We start from the raw sequence: 18,312 nt of genomic DNA, 5'->3' as shown, positions 1-18,312 counted from the left end.
CCTTTGAGGTGAAAAGTCTTTAACCCTGTACTGTGGCCTTAGTTCAGAGTTCACTTGCTGAAAATCATGTCCCAGTCCATCCGTCTTTTCCTCTCTTACGAATGTGTGGGGAGTTCCCCTTGTGGCTCAGCAGGTTAAGAATCCAACGTGGTGTCCATGAGGATGTGGGTTAAGGAGCTGGTGTTGCCGAGAGCTGGAGTGTAGGTTGCAAATGAGGTTCGGATCTGCCATGGCTGTGGTGTAGGCCAGCAGCTGCAGCTCCAATTGGACCCCTAGCCCGGGAACTCCCATATGCGGTGGGTGCCGGCCTATTAGAAGGAAAAAAAAAAAAGAAGGAAAAAAAAGGATGTTTGTAAGCAGGAGGCTCTTACCTGGTGAGTGTGCATTAAAAGCATGATGGAAAAATTGGGGCTTCCCCACCTATAACTTCGCTTCTTGAGAGCGTATAAACCGGATCATCACACTTTGTATTCTTGGGCACACCCATGAATTGGCCACGTGTATGATTGTTTTTTAGATCAGTCTTCATTTTATGGCAGTTGCTTGCCCAGTGGGGTGTATGTGTGCGCGTGCACGCTTGCGAGGGTGATGCACATGTGTGTTTAAACCAGAATTTTCCGATGACAGCTTTAGTCTAGTAAGGCCTCCAGGATTTCAGCTACAGTTTGATTTTCTCGGAGAAGTATCTGTGGGAGTTCCCTGGTAGCTTAGTGGGTTAAGGGTCTAGTGTTGTCACTATAGCGGCTCAGGTTTGATCTCTGGCCTGGAAACTTCTATGTGCTGTGGCTGCAGCCAACAAAAAAAGAGAAAGAAGTATTTGTGTAGCCTTTCCCTTAAAATTTCTCTAGACGGTAGAATTTACGATGGCCTATGTTTCCATATATCGGCCTATGACACAGACATTTGAGGAGTATTTTCTTTGAGCAATTTAAGAAGCCAGACTGGGTTCCTTGCGTTCCTTGGCCAGAGGCTAGTCAGTTTCTCAGTGGGTGGGAGCTGACATGTGCAGCGTTTCCCGAACTCACCTGACTGTGGAGGAAGACTGCTTTTTCCCCAGGTAGTGACTGTCACCTTTACAGGGAGTTATTGGAGACACACATTTTCCAGGTTAAGTTTCTACCAAACAGTCTTTAGAAAAGAGTTGAATTCAGAGACTGCTTAGGGCTCCTGGCATCAAGCGTAGACCATGGGGGTTGGTTCCTGAACGTTCTCGGGGTTCAAGCTGAGCACGGCTCTGTGACTCTCTTCCTCTGAGAGCGGGTGCTCAGCTTGCAGGGCCGGCTCACCTTTGGTGGCCCACACCTGTTTAGTCTTTTTTGTGTCCTTTTTGTGGGGGGCCGCCTGCCATGTGGAAGTTCAACCAGGGATTGAACCTGCGCCGTGGCAGCGACCAGAGCCACAGCAGTGACACCACCGGATCCTCAACCCGCTGTGCCCCGGGAGTGCCATTCGTTTGTGCTGCTTGTCTGTGTGAAGTCCCTGTGGTGATAATGCTTTTTTCCTTCTCTCCTCCTGAAGATCTTCCAGAGGAAGTCAGGGAGCGATGGGAGGCGTTCTGCGCAAGCTCCTTAGGAGAAACTAACAAGAGGAACACGGTAGACCTAGTAGGTTCTACAAGGTTGCATTGCTCTGATTTCCGTGCTCTTGAACTGTGTGCATTTGTTCAGAAAGATGCAAAAAAACATCTTCCATTTGTCCTGGTAATTGGAGGCCAAGGATAAGTTCATGTTTCTTACCAGAAAAAGAGGTCAGTGTTCACAGTCTTCTTACTCATGGGTCTGGTCAACTCCTGGTTCCTGCCCGGGACGACGGGGGGTGCCAGACGCTCCTGCTGTCTCGCTCCCACCCGCCTCGGCGCCCGCCCCGAAGCGCCTCGGCACCACAGCCTTTCTTTGCTCGGTTGGTTTGTCGCCTCAGATGACCCCAGGTGCCTTTCGATATTTTCTGGTGTTCCGGAGCTGAGTTTACCCTGATTTTAGATCATTCCCGGGGGGAGAAATTCGTAGATGACTTCAAAACCCCAGCTTTACAGTAACGGATTGGTACTTTGAGCCAGGGGATAATGGCATTGATAATATCCTTAAAAATTATATTGGACTTTGGAATGTAGCCTTCCTTTCTTAGTACGTTAAGCCCTAAGGTAAGTATGGTTTTGTTTTTGAGGAAAAGCACTTCCTTTTGCAAGCACAGGCCAGCTGGTGATTGAGGTGGTGGCCCTGACTCTCCGTGGAAGTAGATGGGTCAGGGATTTAATTTTCTGTCTGAGACTCCGCAGCTGCAGTCCTGAATTTCTAATCTGCAGGAACCCTCGGTAGTCCCTAGACCATCAAGTATCTGGCAGCCTTATCGGTTCGGAGCAGAACTTAGAAACGGGGTGGGGTCGGGGCAGAAGGTCTGTGGCGGCTGCAGAGCAGTCGCTGGGTCCCATCCTGGGTCTCACCCCAGGGGCCTGTTGCCTCCTGCTTTGTGGATTGTCTGACAAACTTGGTTGTCTTTTTTCCAGATTCTTGACAGACGGGTGACATAGTGATAGAATTATTAGGAGTTGGAAGAACCATGAAGTTAAAAGGGGAGTTGTTAACTAGCATAGAGTTAGTGGCCCTTAGCGTCTCCGTGTGTTAGGGGCCAACAGAGGAAATGACATTCCCATTGACAGTCCCAGGTTACCAAGGAAGGGTTAAGTATCCCATTGACAGTCCCAGGTTACCAAGGAAGGGTTAAGTAATTTTTTTTTTTTTTTTGCTATTTCTTGGGCCGCTCCTGTGGCATATGGAGGTTCCCAGGCTAGGGGTCGAATCGGAGCTGTAGCCGCTGGCCTACGCCAGAGCCACAGCAACGCAGGATCCGAGCCGCATCTGCAACCTACACCACAGCTCACGGCAATGCCGGATCGTTAACCCACTGAGCAAGGGCAGGGACCGAACCCGCCACCTCGTGGTTCCTAGTCGGATTCGTTAACCACTGCGCCACGATGGGAACTCCCGGGTTAAGTAATTTTTAAGGAATGTAGGTTGGCTCCCCCCCACCCCAAATCAAATTGGTTAAAATTTGGGATAAGAGGGTTTTATTGTTCTCTCATACTGTTAAATCGAACCTTTTAATTTCAGAGGCTCCCGTAATGATTCCTTGTTAAGAATACAGGCAGTGTGGTCTCCTTGAAGGAGATTTTTTTGGTCTTGTTTCTTATTTATAAAGAAACAGCTAGAGGTATTAACTCTGATCTTTTTTAGGAAACTTGTTTAAAAATTGTCCTTTGACTTCAAAGGAAGAAGTCAAAAATGTTCAGTTAAACTTATATCATTATTGGGATTTTTGAAAAAACTTTCGTCTTTGGTAATTCAAGCAAATTTCTCTTGCGGATAGTTATGGATAAAGAAGGACTTCCGTGCCGTTGAGGTACCACTCACCTCCTTTGCCTGATGCCGACAGCCGTCTAGTCTGTAACTACATGTCAGTGGCATGCGTGTCCACAGGCAGGAGCTGCAGAATTAATGCACAGCGCTTTCGGGTCGGGTCCAGCTAGACGGGCCGGCACCTATGGAGAGGGAGAAGCATCATCGACTCCACGGGGTACTCTGACCGAGGCCCAGCTCTCCTTCGCCAGTGTCCTTTCTGCCGTGGTGCTTCAACGGCACGGGTAATCCACAGATCCACAGGAGAGCCAAAGGAGACGCTGGCTTGTGTGGATGAAGAGGGCCGATGGTCGAGCCCGCTACCATTGCTCACGTCCTGTGGTGACCTAGCCCCACTCTGTAACTTTGTTGTTTCTGGAGACGTTGTGTGGATCTCTGGGGACCTCTTCGCTCTTGGTCTCCGATGCCCGGTACTGAAACAGCACGCCCAGTTAGGCTGTTAGGGATGCAGGTAGTTGTCCAGGTTTTGAAGCTTATACATTGCTTAAATGCTTATACACAGGTCCTAGGCCACCGGGGGGACGTTCCAGTGTCCAGGCTTTTCGTTTTCTGCCCACAGTATTCCAGGTGGTATCCCAGGAGGCCTGGGTACCGTGTTATGTTGTGGATGTGATTAGAAACACAGCTGGGTAAATGCAGTGGGTCTTGCCCTTGCGAGGATGTTATGGGGGGGGGCGCTGCCCTGTATGTGGTGCAAAGTCCAAGTGAAAGCTGTTCCCTTCTCATTGCTTCACATGCAGGCACTGCAGTAGGCAGTTAAGTAAGAAGATTGCTTATTCCCCGCCTCCTCCTCAAATAGATAGAGGAGGCACCCTGCCCTGACTCAGGCGTTTCAGGACGACGGCTCAGATGCCTCTCTGGGAACTATTTCAGGCATTTTCTTTTTTTTAAGGACTGCACTTGCACCATAAGTTCCCAGGCTAGGGGTTGAAGTGGAGGGGCAGCGGCTGGCTGACACCATAACTCACGGCAACACCAGATCCAAGCCACATCTACGACCTGCACCACAGCTCACGGCAACACTGGACCCTTAACCCACTGAGCGAGGCCAGGGATTGAACCTGCATCCTCATGGATACTAGTTGGGTTTATTACCCCTGAGCCACAGTGGGAACTCCCTATTTGAGGTATTTTCATGGGACTTGTGTCAGCCCTGTAGTTCAGGATCAGATACTTTTAGTTAGTACATTGTTCTATTGTCTTGGCTTGGCCCTAATTTTCTAGCCACAGCAAGGATTTGTTCATTTATACTGCAGTCACTCACCAGTTCTACTGGCTGTGGGCCCAAGGATTTGCTCAGTTGTGTAGGATGAGCTGTGCCCTCTGGAGCTCCCGTCTGGGCAGCACTTGAAAAGTCTGAGATCTTGAATGTACTTTAGGCTTTTGATGCCATCATCTAAAGTATATGCACAGGAGATTCACATGCTGCTTAGTTTTTTTTGTTTGTTTGTTTGTTTGTTTTTTCTTTTTGCCATTTCTTGGGCCACTCCCGTGGCATATGGAGGTTCCCAGGCTAGGGGTCCAATCGGAGCTGTAGCTGCCAGCCTACGCCAGAGCCACAGCAACGCCAGATCCGAGCCGCATCTGCGACCCTACACCACAGCTCACGGCAACGCCGGATCCTTAACCCACTGAGCGAGGCCAGGGATCGAACCCGCAACCTCATGGTTCCTAGTCGGATTTGTTAACCACTGCGCCACAACGGGAACTCCACTGCTTAGTTTTTATGTTGGGAGTTTATTATGAATAAAATTTGGTGTTTTAATTACACCCAGAGACCATTCTTTGTTGTTTGTTTGTTGGTTGGTTTTTTAAGGGCTGCACCTGTGGCATATGGAGGTTCCCAGGCTGGGATAGAATTGGAGCTGCAGCCGCCAGCCTACACCACAGCCACAGCCACACGGGATCCAAGCCCCATTTGCGACCTACACCACAGCCACAGCCACACGGGATCCTTAACCCACTGAGTGGAGCCAAGGATCAAACCTGAATCTTTGTGGATACTAGTCGGGTTTGTTTCTACTGTGCCACAACGGGAACTCCGCGACCACTCTGTTCTGACTAAGCCCCCAAAATATAAAAATTGGTGAGGATTTAGATGGAGTAAATCTAGATAATGCAGGAAATTTTTTGCACTGACTTTGGAAAAATTGAATTTGTTTCGATCTCTGCCTTCCCCTCCATGGTGAAGGATATCTTTTAGTTGTTGAGTATTGAGGTAGTTTCGGAAACGGTTTGTGGACTTGAAGAATAAAATAAATGAATGCGCACATGTGCGTCGCCCGGAGAGCCAGGCGGTTGAGCTGGAAGCGCTGAGAGTCTGCGTCTCTAAGGTCCGAGGGTCAGGCGGGCGCCGGCGCTTCCGGCTTTCCCAGCAGCCGCAGCAGCCGAGATGGAGCAGCTGTTACTCGCGTTCTCCTGTAGCAGCAGTTGATAAAACTGCGCCTTTATTGTGAAAGAAGGTAACATCGCAAAAGCTTTTTTTTTTTTTTCCACTGCAGCATCAAGAGTATAGTTTACTTAAAATACATCTTGCTTGGCAAGAATGTTCTTAAATACTTAATGTTTTTTTAAAAAGTTGATTCTGTATTCTTTTTTTTGGCTGCATTTGTGGCGTGTGGAAGTTCCCAGGACAGGGATAGAACCCGGGCCACCACAGTAACAACACCACATCCTTAACCCACGGCGCTGCAAGGGAGCTCCATGATTCCGTACTTTCACTTAATAATTACTAGTATTCATTAATTCAGTAAATATTTGAGTGTCTACTGTGTGCCACACTCTGAGGACATGGTAGTGAACAAGATGGGTAAAAATCCTCCGTGGAGATAGATTGGCAAATGGATGGGTGAACCAGGGCAGAGGAGTCTCAGGGAGTGTTTGGGGTGGGTGTGCAGTTCAGAATTAGGTAGTCTAGGAGCTCACTGGTGGCTTAGTGGGTTAAGGATCTAGCATTGTCACTGCTGTGGCACAAGTTTGATTCCGGGCCCCGGAAGTTCCACGTGCCATGTGTGTAGCCAAAAAATAAAATAAAATTAGGTGGTCTAGGAAAAGCTTATTGAGAACATTTGTGTGGAGGCCGGAAGGGATTGGGGAAGGTGAGTGCAGAGGCCTACTTGGCGTGTGCAGAAGCTGACACATTGCCAGCGTGGCTGTCCTAGCGCAAGCAAGGGAGGGGATGGGGCATGAGGCCTAAGAGGCTCTGCGGGCCGGGTTGATGCCTCGCAGCATCCCCTGGGTGTGGTCTCAGCTGAAAAGCCTTTGGGTTTGCAACTAAATAAGGTGACATAATTTGGTGTGCATTACTATTTTGTTTCATTTTATTGCATTTTATTTTTTCTGTCTTTTCAGGACTGTGCCCGAAGCGTATGGAAATTCCCAGGCTAGGGGTCGAATTGGAGCTGCAGCTGTAGTTCTGTGCTATAACTACGGCAACGCCAGATCCGAGCCACATCTGTACCTATGTCACAGCTTTTGGCAATGGCAGATCCTTAACCCACTGAGTGAGGCCAGGGATTGAACCCGCATCCTCATGGATACTCATCGGATTTTTAACCCGCTGAGCCATAGTGGGAACTCCTGATGTGCGTTTTAAAATACCCTTATGGCTACTGGATTGAGAACAGACTATAGTGGGATAAAAGGCCGACGAATGACTCAGAAGGGTACAGTGTAAGTTACCCTCGAGTATAGTGCGGACTTTTAGAATTTTACAGACTCCTCATATTTATTACTTGGTAGGAAGCAATTACTGGATTTGTGCTGTGCTTAAGTCATTTGTATGTTTTTATTTCTGATTGTTAATATACCTATGAATTAATAAAAATCATGTACCGTGAGCAGTTCATATTTATGTTTTTGCTTATTTAATTAATGTGAGGGCATTGATTTTAAGTTGTGAGGGCATGGGGTTACATTTTAAGGGGCAGAAGATTGGGCATCTTTTTATGAGCAGGGAACTATTGACGTAGGTCATTTAGCACCTACGAACAGTGCTTTTCTTAGAATGGGCAAGAAATGCAAGAATTTAGGGGGAAGAGTTCCCATTCTGGCTCAGCGGGTTAAGAACCTGACATAGTCTCCGTAAGGATGCGGGTTCTATCCCCGGCCTCGCTCAGTGGGTTAAGGATCTGGCATTGCCACAAGGTGTGGCACAGCTCATGGATGTGACTCAGATCCAGCATTGCTGCAGCTGTGGTGTTGGCTGGCAGCGGTAGCTCGGATTCATCCCCTAGCCCGGGAACCTCCATATGCCGGTGTGGCCCTAAAAAAGAATTTAAAGTGGAACGGTTGTATTTAAACCTAACCTTTCTAGTGGCTCATTAATGGTCCTTGGTAGTTGCAGTTTTGCCCTGCAGCCTTGGCATATTTAATTATTTTTATATTTTATCTGAGCCATTACTTCTTCCCTTCGTAAACATTTAACTGAAGATAATTACCAAAATTGCTAAGACAGACTCATCTCGCACGTGGCCTCCGGTGGTGATAATGAGTGAAGTAGCCACAAGGGGGCAGCAGGAGGGCAGCCACCCAGACCATCTGGTCGCGGGACGTGTACCCTTCAGTTACTTGGGTGGATTTTTCAGCTTTGCTGTTACTTGTTTTTGTTCTTGCTATTGTTACACATTGAGAGAAAAAGAAAAACTAAATGTGATTTTTCCATAAAAATGCTGATGCAAATGTCCAAAACTTTTCTGTTAAATAGTTTTTTACATTTTTATGCATATAGGTTACAACCTGCCATATTCATTCATCCAGTGATGATGAAATTGACTTTAAAGAAACGGGTTTCTCACAGGATTCTTCTTTGCAGCAAGTGAGTCATGCCTAAAGTTTTGCTTTTTGTTGTTATTTTAAATGCTTAGTTTAGTTGCCATTTATGAATCAGCTTTGGAGTCAGACATGCATTAGGGTATATGATTTGGGGTTCCACATTAGTTAGGCAAAAGCATTTAAAATAGGAAGTGAGAGGAAGGTTTGTGTTGATTGTATTTCCAGGGGATGTTTCAAATCTGATAAAAACGATGAGTCGGGTGGATTTCGGGAGATTTGAGGGAACTGCATAGTTCAGTGGGCGCCTCAGACCCGCTCGAGGTGCAGGCCTTCACGGCAGACAAGGCAGTGCCTCAGGACTCCTTGGCAGGGAGGTCTGTGGACGAGAGTAAGACTGCTTGTTCGGTGCGGGGAGGGGACTTGGGCAGAAGCCGCCCCGAACCAGGTGCTTATGTGCTTCCAATATCTGCAGGTCCGGTAGTAACATCTGCATGACGTTTTAGTGGACGTCACTCACTGCCACCCTGTCCTCCTGTCCCCAAATTCATCTCCATCCATCCGTTGCCTTTCATCTTTGGGGGAGACAACCGTGTGTGACAGTGCTGACTTACTGTCCACGGGCGGTTCTTGGGAAGAGATGGAGGCTTTCTCCGTCTCCACTGGGTGTCAGGTCTGGGAGCTCAGTGGAGCAGCCGCTTTGAAAACCGTCAGCTCTCCACGTGGAAGGGTTTTCCCTGGTTAGGACCAGGTCTTGCTCTGTCGGTTACTCGCTGGGGCGATGGTGTCAGTGTCGCCACCTTCCCATGTGGCCCCGGGTGACGCTCAGCCTCTTTTACCGGGGCCAGGATGGAGCTGCCGGGATTACGCTGGCCCTGCCTTTGGCAGCCAAGTGGGCTGACATACTACCCAGTGTGGGAGACTGACCTCCGTGGACGCTGAGCTAAGCAACAGCTTGGCTTTGACACTAAGGCAGTATCACATCGCGTTTCTAGGATAGGCCTGAAGTCGAATTTTGGCAGCTGGCTGGCTTCTCTCGTTTCTTGATACTGTGCCCTTTGGAAGCCAGCCTCCGAAGGTGCGGGCAGGGAGCAGCCAGCCCACATCGGGAGCAGTCGAGCAGCAGGGCCTGTCTGGGGCACGAGGCAGCCCCTCGCCGCCCCCGTCTCAGCTTGGCTTGCTCTCAAGCCCCAGTCATCCAGGCTGCCCGCCTGGCGCCTGGCGAGTCCCCCTGCCTTGGAGCAGTCCTTCCGCAGCCCCGGAGTTCTCCGGCCTTGCCCAGGAAGCCCCTTGACGAGAGCCTTTCCCCCGCCCAGGCACCTGGCCGGACCGCGTCAGCCCTTCACCCTGCGGGGAGGCCAGGACTCAGTGAACTGCTCCTCCCTGCAGAGATGCCCGGGGTGTGACACGTTCCTTTTCCAGGAGGTTCGGATGCGGGGAATGGCTTTCAGAAGAAGACTGCCCTGAGCCTCCCTTCGCACATAAGCTAATCAGCGTGGAATGTAGCGGCTGCCAGTTTAAGTGAGGACTGGTGACATCTTGGTGTCTGGAAGGTGGAGCCTCTTACTGCCCGTGGAGTTTGGGTCCGAGGTCCCAGCTTTCCTGGGGAGGATTTCCTGCCTGTTTTGCTTTGTTTTGCTTTGGCTGGCGACAGGTGTGTGAGGCCTTCTGGTCACAGCACCGCCTCAGGTTCGCCAGGCTCCTCTTCCTGGGCCTCTCTCCACTTGTGGTGACCGTCTGAAAGTGGGGAACGCCACGGTTCTGTTCTGACGGACACGCTTCCAGGAAGCTTTTTTTGGCGTATTTAAGCTATGCATCATTTTGAAAATAAGAAATATGCTCCAAAACATTTTTTCCTAAATTCAAGGAATACAAGTTTAGGTTAATTTAAGAATTCCGTGGGAGTTCTCTTGTGGTACAGCGAGTTAAGGATCCAGCACTGTCACTGCAGCGGCTGGGGCCACTGCTGTGGCACAGGTTCTATAGCTGGCCCGAGAACGTCCACGTGCAGGAAAAAAAAAGGCACGCTGGTCTCTGTTGGAATCATACACACACCAGTGTGCACACACTAATCGGACTGTAATGGGCACACAAAGCACGTCAGGGAGGAGTTCTCATCGCAGTTGAGGTTCTGTCCCTGGGAAAAGCTCGAGCGTAGCAAGCTCAGGGCAGTCACTTAACAGACGCCTGGAGCCACACTTGGCCCGGGGAGGGCCCCCGGCTTGGGTGCCCTTTCTGGCTTCTGCGCCCTGCAGTCCGGCTCGTCCTCCTCCGGACGCTGCCTCACCGGGTGCAGGGCGAGGAGCGTGTGCTCGGCGCTGTCTGGAGAGTCAGGGCCGGCGGCGCACCTGGGCCCCTGCTGCCCCCGTTCCCAGCTGGCTTGTTCGTGGGCAGTCGGCTCAGATGAAGTGGATGGGGAGTTCGGGTGGCCCGGGGGGGGCGCCACCAAAGGGATTCACTTCGTAAGGCCGTGGGCTCCCTTCTCAGTGGCCTGAACAGTCCCTGCTTTGTCCAGGATGACAGTTCTGGGAAGTGTGTGGGGTTCTTTCCCTTTTTAAAAAAAAAAAAAGAAAAATTACACATTTGTGATAATGGCACAACCATATGGTGCTTTCCAGATTTGGATTCTTTTTTTATAAAACTTGAAATAGAATCCAATAACAGCCTTCATTCACATGGCTGTAGTGAGCCTGATAGCTTCATTGGTAAGATTCAGGCTTGAAACCCAAGTCTTTTGCTGGTTGTGTCTTCCTCGAAGCTGTAACAGACTCAGAGCTGGCGAGGCCTCGGGTTCGGGGGGGTTCTTCCTCCGCATCACTGCATCAAGGTGGCGTCTGTCAGCTGCTGGAAAGCTCTCCCTTGATGACTGGACCGTGCAGATGTGTGTGTGTCATGTCAGTTTATCTGTGTGTGTGCGTGCATTGTGCATGCACACAGGTGCTTCACGTACACTGAGTGTGCGCATTCTGTTAGCTTTCTGTTGGAAGCATTTAAAATATTATGAAACATTTAAAGAGGAAAAAAAAGAAAAACAGTTGGAAACGATTTTTCCCCCTGGTGTGACCAAATTTCGAATCTGTAAATCAGCCTGGAGCCTGGCTTATACTGCTGGCTCAGAACGAGGAAGGACTTCATGATTCTTAACGGCATCCACCGGGGAAAGTGGAAGTTACCAGCCATCCATCCTACCTTTAAAAAGATAAAGCAACTCAGACAAGTTGGGTTTTTTCTACTTATATTTTCTGTTCATTTGCCCAAAACTCAGCTCCACCTCCTGGAGCTTTCCCTGCCTTTCTACTTAAGCCCAAACTCCCACAGCTTCGGGTGCCTTACAAAACGCACACCTGTGGGGCCGGCCTGAAGCTCTCGTGTGCTCAGGTAGTGGTGTATCTGGGCAGCACAGGGGCTGCGTGAAAGTGTGAGCATGCACAGAGGGCCGATGGGTGTCTCGAGGTAGAGACAGGTGAGGTTTGAGGTTCTCGGAAAACTAGACCTAAGGGAAAGATGCCTTCCAAAGCCAAATATAAGGTTTCTTTTTTAATGATTCGTAATTTGGATTATCCATGCCATACTTCCCTGCCACCAGAATGAATAATCAGGAATTAACGGCAGAGGCATCTCTGCAGTGTATGTCTGCAGGATGGAGTCCCTGGGCTCTGCTCAGGCGGAGACCCAAGGAGAAATCCCTTGAGCTCAGTTGCCTCCCTAGTAAGTGGCCTCGGGAGCACTGGCTTTCGTCGAGCCCCCGGCTGCTGCTTGTGCCCCTTGTGCGGGCTTGCCTGCTGGGCACCGCTGGGCAGCACACACCCCGTCTGCCTCCGTGCTTATCGCTGGGGGCACAGCGAGGAGTGCCTGGCTTCCCTTCGTGTGCTCTTTGCTCCTGATCGAGAACAGAGAGCATGCTTCACCTCTGTTGCTCCCCGGGCCTGCTGCTGTTTTAGATTCAAGAAGCACTTGGGGGGAGTCCAGTAATATTCCCCCATTTCTCACCCAAGTGAGCCTGGTGCTCTCTAGAAACTGTGTGGGAAACAGAACGGACTCCTCATGGATCTTTGAGGGTTATGGGCTTTTCACCTGAGTTTGGGTCAGTGTTAAAACTTTCTAAGGTAGGTAGGGCGGCAGTGACCTTCCCCTCCCCTAGCCTCTGAGACTTAATCTTTCTCTGAGATGACGATGTGTCCAGAACATTGCATTGTAGGATTGTGGTGGAGATCATGAGTGACTGTTCCTCTGGTGTTTGTTGCTGTAGTGGGTTGGGGGTGGGGAGATGCGGGGGGAGGGGGACCACTTGTTCAATCGTGAGGTTGGTTGTGTTCAGAGGTAACCGAAACGCCTTATAATTTCAGACCGTCATGTGTCATTTGATCACCCTTTTGAGCTAGACCCAAACCTTGCTCTAGAGATAATTTGGAACAGAGGACAGAGTGGTCACTTAACATTTCTCACGTGACATGTGCATTGGAATAACTTGTGTACCAAAGTCCAAACATTTCCTATTTGGAATAAGTAGTGTCTGAAATTATTTGATTGTTTTTTTAGAAAAACACACCAACTTTTTAAGCCCTATGGCTACATAAATAAGATGTTTTCTGGAAGACAAATGGGCAAATAGTATGTAGAATGTCATTGGAATCATTATATCACTGTCACTGGTCCTGGGGTTGCCAGGCCTTTTCTGATTATCAGATGCAACAAATGACGTCCAATTTTATTGACCAGTTTGGCTTCAACGATGAGAAGTTTGCAGACCAAGATGACATTGGCAAGTGAGTACGTTCTTCTCTTTGCACGGCTCCCCCACTCCCGCCCGGGCGGCGCTGCTCCTTGGGGTGCTGGGAACTCCTGGGCGTCTGCGCATTTCATGGGCGTCTCTTTAGTTCCGCCCTGTCCAGCCAGACGCACGCAGAGCACAGGTAGACCGGGTGTCACCTCCCACAAAGAAGCCTTGCCCTTGGGGCTGGCGCCTTTCACAGAGGCTTGTTTTGGTGGATGGAGGAACTCAAGTCACCGTCCTCCTCTCTCAGGTGTCGTGTTAGCTGGCACCATGGGAAATAGTTAACCCCCACGTTGGTGAACTGGTCTGGGCACGCGTGGTCTCTTCCAGCCCACGGCAAGTGGGCTGCCGGGGTACGCCGGGCAGGTGCACCCCGTGTGCGCTCTCTTCTCTGGGGGGCTAACTAGAAGGTAGAGTTGGGTTTTCGAGAGCCAGGCGTCGAGTTCACCCATTCTGCAGTCGGGGCAAAAGGAGGACAGAAACGGGCGTCGTTGGTAGTGTGCAGAATGAATGACTGGAGGGTGGTGGGCCAGATGCCCGTGGCCCGCCTGGCCTCTGACCCTGGGGAGCGAGGGCTGTTAACGAAGCGTCTCAGCTCACTGAGCACAGAGGCCTCTCTTGGGGGCTCCTCATGATGGCTGTGGACTCCCCAGGTCTCTAGCGGCTCCTCGCTAGCAGGAGATGCTCAGTAGTTGGTTGAACTACAGCCAGTGGAGGCTGTTGTTTGTCCCAGATTGCATTTATAGCAAGTGAGAACTAGGAGACAGGCCTTGTCGGCACACTCTGACTGCTGTACGATGCTGTGCGGCTCAGGGGCCTGGAGCCCCGCTGTAAATAGAGCTGCCCTAAGAATCGGCTCGTTAAATCCAGAAGAGCAAGGACTGTCCACCAGGCATTCATGTTTATACCCTGGGGCGCTCATACCACAACCTGTGGGCCCCCCTTGTGGCATCTCAGCATCTGTCTGTCTGGACTCATTTATTGAGAATTACTAGTTAGGAATCCACAGTCTCTTTAGAATTTGTATTGGGTACTTCAGAATAATGTTTGATCAGAACAGATCTTTTAAGAATTCTAAGATGGCTCCACCTACTAAAAAAGTATATTTAAGAGGCTATGAGTTCTTTTACTCCCAGCTTTCTTCCTGATTATGCCATATTATAGTGTAACATGTCAGAGGCATCTATGTATGTTATGTATGAATTGGGCTGTACCTGGGGAAAGTGCAGGGTCTGATAGCTTCTGTGGCCCTTTTTTTGTTCTGACTTGCTTCTTCGTTGCAAATAACCTTTTCCTTGGTTATGTAGGTGTGGCCTATGGAACCGTGGTTGCTACCATGGATGTTTAAAATATTTTATAGGAAGGCTTCGAGGGTGTGTTTGTTATGTCTCAAAAGGCTTCCATCCCAGCCCTCCCATCCTACATAAATTCCTTCGACCAAGGGAAGAGCTGTCATGTAACCCAAGCAGGGTCCGTTTGTTTTTTCTCATGGAGCTCTTAATGGTAGTGTAAATATTTTAAATTTGGAGAATTTCATGAATACTGTTTCCAAGTCTATAGATAATTAACTACTCCTGCACTTACATTTTGTTCACAGTGTTTCTTTTGATCGAGTATCAGACATCAACTTCACTCTCAATACGAATGAAAGTGTGAGTATGGGTGCCTGTCACCAGCAGCCAGGCTGATAGAGGTGGGCGGGGGGGGTTCTGTCCGAGCCTGCCTTTGGCACCGTGTGCACTGGGCCCCTGCCCTCCCGGGAGCCGCCTCGGAATGACTTCAGCCACTCTCGTGACCTGCCTGGCCCCAGTGGGCATGTGAATTTGCACCCCTAGCTAAGCTGTGACAGGGCTAACACTAACAAAACCAGGGTCGCCTGTGATTGCAGTTTGGACATTTAGCTTCAGAGACTGCAGTCTGACTCCAGTCTGTGCCTTTCACATCTGCTGCCTGTCACCAGGAGAGAAACCTGGGCTGGGCCAGGGCCAGCCTGTCAGCCCATCAGCAGAGTGACACGGGGTTAGTGTCATTTGACTGGGCGCAGTCTTGGTTTTTAAGTCCCTTAGCCTGAGAGACCACTGGGCTATCGGCTGTTGTGATGCGGTGGAAGCTAACTGATGGCGCCGTCGACAGCTCCTCCCTGTTTGGCTGGACTGGCGAGAGCAGAGGGAGTGACGCGTGTCGGCGGCTGCATCTGGGGGGCGGGGGTGGCAGGGAGGCTCTCAGGCTTGAAATGAGGCTTTCATTTGGTGGCAGTGGGTGTATGTGGGCAGGTTTCTTGTCTGCCGGTTGTGAAGCCAGTCTTTTGGGGGGGACTTTTGGTTGTTACTTACCCAGAAGCTGACATTTGATGCTTATCACGTTTTATTTTGGTGTATGTGGTAGGGTGCTGTTCTTTTTAAGGGACATGGAAGAATTCATTTACATTGGTGAGTTTGGGAGAAAATAACTTGGCTTTCAGATTTGTTCTTTTGGTCTCGTCTCTTTATTTAGGGGAACATTGCCTTGTTTGAAGCTTGCTGTAAGGAACGAATACAGCAGTTTGACGATGGGGGCTCTGACGAGGAGGACATCTGGGAGGAAAAGCACGTCGCCTTCACGCCGGAGTCCCAGAGGCGATCCAGGTGAAAGATAGTGCGTCGTCGTCGCAGCCACAGCACCCAGTGCACAGAGCAGATGGTCCTTAGGAGACACTGTATCCTCTCCAGACGTGCGCTTGACCGAGAGGCCGGTGGTCCCTCGTGATGAGAAATGCCGTGATTGAGAAACAGGTGTCGCGATCAGTGGGCTGCGGTGTGAGGAGAGCATGAGCAAGCCAAGGAAACCTCCTTGGGAACCCCCGAAGGGAAGACAGTGCTTAGTGTTTAGACGGAGGTCCGGCGCCGCCGTGGGGAGCGACGCAGTGCTTTGGGTGGACGGTCCCTTAGCAGTGGCAACAGCAGCCGTGTGAGGAATCGCTTCCTAGGAAGACTGAACGTCTCCCTGGGAAGGGAAAAGTTGCCTCTAAAAGTTAATTTAACTTGGGGAGACGGCGTCCCGTCGATTGGTATCCATCGAGCCTCTCCCCCCGCCCCCAGTTTCTAAAATTCAGTCGGTCCAGAAACCCCAATTAAAATGCAGAGCTTGTCAGACTGGTTGGAAAATAAGGTCTGACTTATGCTGCCTGTGGGACATAAATTATTTAAAAACTCAAGTTGTAAATTAAAAAAATTCAAACAGGTTAAAGGAAAAGGTAGAGGAATCTGTATGAACATTCAAGTAGATTTAAAGGAAAGGGTGAAGAAAGGGCCACAGAGCGGCGTTAGGAGGGCGTCCGAACAGCCCCAGGTGTCCCACAGCTGCGGGGCTTCCCAGAGCAAAGCTGCTCGAGCTGCGCAGAGAAGCAGGCGGGAAGCGTGTGCCAAGCGAGGCCATACTGGGCCATAGAGCAAGTCTCAGTAAAAAAGTTTCAAGTCATGACTAAATACGCTCTCTGCTCCCAATGGAGTTAAATGAGAAATCAATAAAAGAGCTCTAGAAAGTTCCAGATATGTGGAAACTAAAGAACATGCGATGAAAGAAGAAATCAAAGGGGAAATTACATAGTGTTTTGAATTGAAAGGAAATGAAAACGCCGTCTATCAGAATTTGGAGGTTGTAGCTGATGCAGTACTGAAGGGATCGTATGCTGAAACCTGTACAACGGCTCAGAGAAATCAAGGCTTGAGAAATGTTTATGGACTGGAAGACTTAAGATGACAGTTCTCCCCAGGGTGATTTCAGTTGAGTGCGTTCTCAAAGTCACAACGGCACGGATTTTTGGTATTGACAAGTAGATTTTTAAACTCGTATTGAAAATGCGAAGAACCTGAAATAGCCAGAACAGCTTTGGTAAATAACAGACTTGAGGTGTTCACACTGCCTGTTTTCACTGTGCAGTGATTGAGACAGGGTCCTCCTTCAGGCAGGGGCCAGGGCGGGGACAGGATAGAGAGCCCCCAAACAGGCCTGTGCACGCGTGCGTGGGGCCCTTGGTGTGTGGTGGGAGGGGCAGAGGCTGTGCCGTGGAGAAGGATAGCGTTTTGAAAAACGGGTGCTGGAGCAGTTGGATGTCAGCCTGTGAATCAGGGAATTTGGTCCGTAGCCAACGTGGATACACGTTAACTGAGAGTGCGTCTTAGACCGAGGGTGCAATGTAAAACTGGAAAATGTTTCCTAGGAGCCCTTCGTGTCAGGCAGAGATTTCCAGGCTACAGCACCAGAAGCACCTGCCTGAGAGGAAATTTTGATAACTTAAGCTTTATCAAAATTAAACCCGTTATTTTTCGAAGACACTTGAGAGAATGAAAGGACGTAGCATACGTTAAGAGAAAGCCTTGGCACATCACATGTCTGATGAGAGATTGCCAGGTAGAGGATATAAAGAACTCTCAAAACTCTAGTCACAAAAAAATGATGGGAGTTCCCGTCATGGCTCAGTGGTTAATGAATCTGACTAGGAACCACGAGGCTGCGGGTTCGATCCCTGGCCTTGCTCTGTGGGTTAAGTTGCCGTGAGCTGTGGTGTAGGTTGCAGACGTGGCTCGGATCCTATGTTGCTGTGGCTCCGATTTGATCCCTGCCCTGAGAAATCCCATATGTCGTGGGTACAGCTCTTAAAAAAAAAAAAAAAAAAAAAATGGCTAAAGGTGTGAAAGACACTCGAGAAAAGAAGGTAAGCAGGTGACCAAGGGCCCTTGAAAAGAAGCTCATCTCCTAGGCCCTCAGGGCGGGCAGACCCACCGCCAGGGCCGCCGCCACACACCCGCCGGAGGGCGCTGGGTTAGCTTGTGACCTCTGTTCTCCACGCAAAGCCCAGGAGGTAGAGCCGCTGATGACCAGGCTTCGTCTTAGCAGGGTGCCAGGCAGGCAGGTGTGACCCAGGTGAAGCGTGGCACAGTTTGTGTGGTTGCATAACTCGAGGTCTTTGAACGTAGTGGGTGGCCGGTGTGCAGCATCACACGTCTTGGTCCTTCTTTCTTAGCTCGGGGAGCACAGACAGTGAGGAGAGCACGGACTCTGAAGAAGAAGATGGAGCAAAGCCGGACTTGTTTGAACCCAGTGGCGCCAACGCGGAGGACAAGATGGAGGTGGACTTGAATGAGCGTAAGTCGCCTTTCTCTTCTGTGCCAGTGCCTGAGTGTCGGACACGGACGTTCCAACCCGGCCCCCTGGCCCGCGGCGTCCGAGTCGCGCTCTGAAGGAGCAGGCGGTCCTCTGAGTCCTCAAAGCGGTGAGCCTCAGGGACCGGGCCTCGGGGGGAGCGCGTCGCGCCTCTGATGGGAGCGCGTCTGTCTGCAGCGGAAGCCCTCGGGGGAGAGCCTGGCTGGGGACAGC

General features: G+C 50.2%; 1 protein-coding gene across 26 annotated transcripts in view; it reads left to right on the top strand.

The window, feature by feature from the left end:
* The window catches only part of PPP6R3 (protein phosphatase 6 regulatory subunit 3), a 128,752-nt gene that overhangs the window by 92,839 nt on the left and 17,601 nt on the right, over nt 1-18,312 (top strand). For 13 of the 26 annotated variants that reach the window (XM_021082696.1, XM_021082700.1, XM_021082708.1 and 10 more), the window contains 6 exons: nt 1,519-1,604; nt 8,143-8,229; nt 12,852-12,949; nt 14,555-14,609; nt 15,451-15,581; nt 17,960-18,081. In XM_021082696.1, the coding sequence (XP_020938355.1) occupies nt 1,519-1,604; nt 8,143-8,229; nt 12,852-12,949; nt 14,555-14,609; nt 15,451-15,581; nt 17,960-18,081 (579 nt within the window). The remainder of the gene's footprint in view (nt 1-1,518; nt 1,605-8,142; nt 8,230-12,851; nt 12,950-14,554; nt 14,610-15,450; nt 15,582-17,959; nt 18,082-18,312) is intronic. The other 13 variants (XM_021082706.1, XM_021082705.1, XM_021082715.1 and 10 more) reach the window with 3 other exon arrangements.

The sequence above is a fragment of the Sus scrofa genome, chromosome 2 (assembly GCF_000003025.6).
Source record: "Sus scrofa isolate TJ Tabasco breed Duroc chromosome 2, Sscrofa11.1, whole genome shotgun sequence".
Classification (NCBI taxonomy): domain Eukaryota; kingdom Metazoa; phylum Chordata; class Mammalia; order Artiodactyla; family Suidae; genus Sus; species Sus scrofa.
The sequence above is the reverse complement of the archived record's forward strand: the minus strand, read 5'-3'. Positions and strand labels throughout refer to the sequence as shown.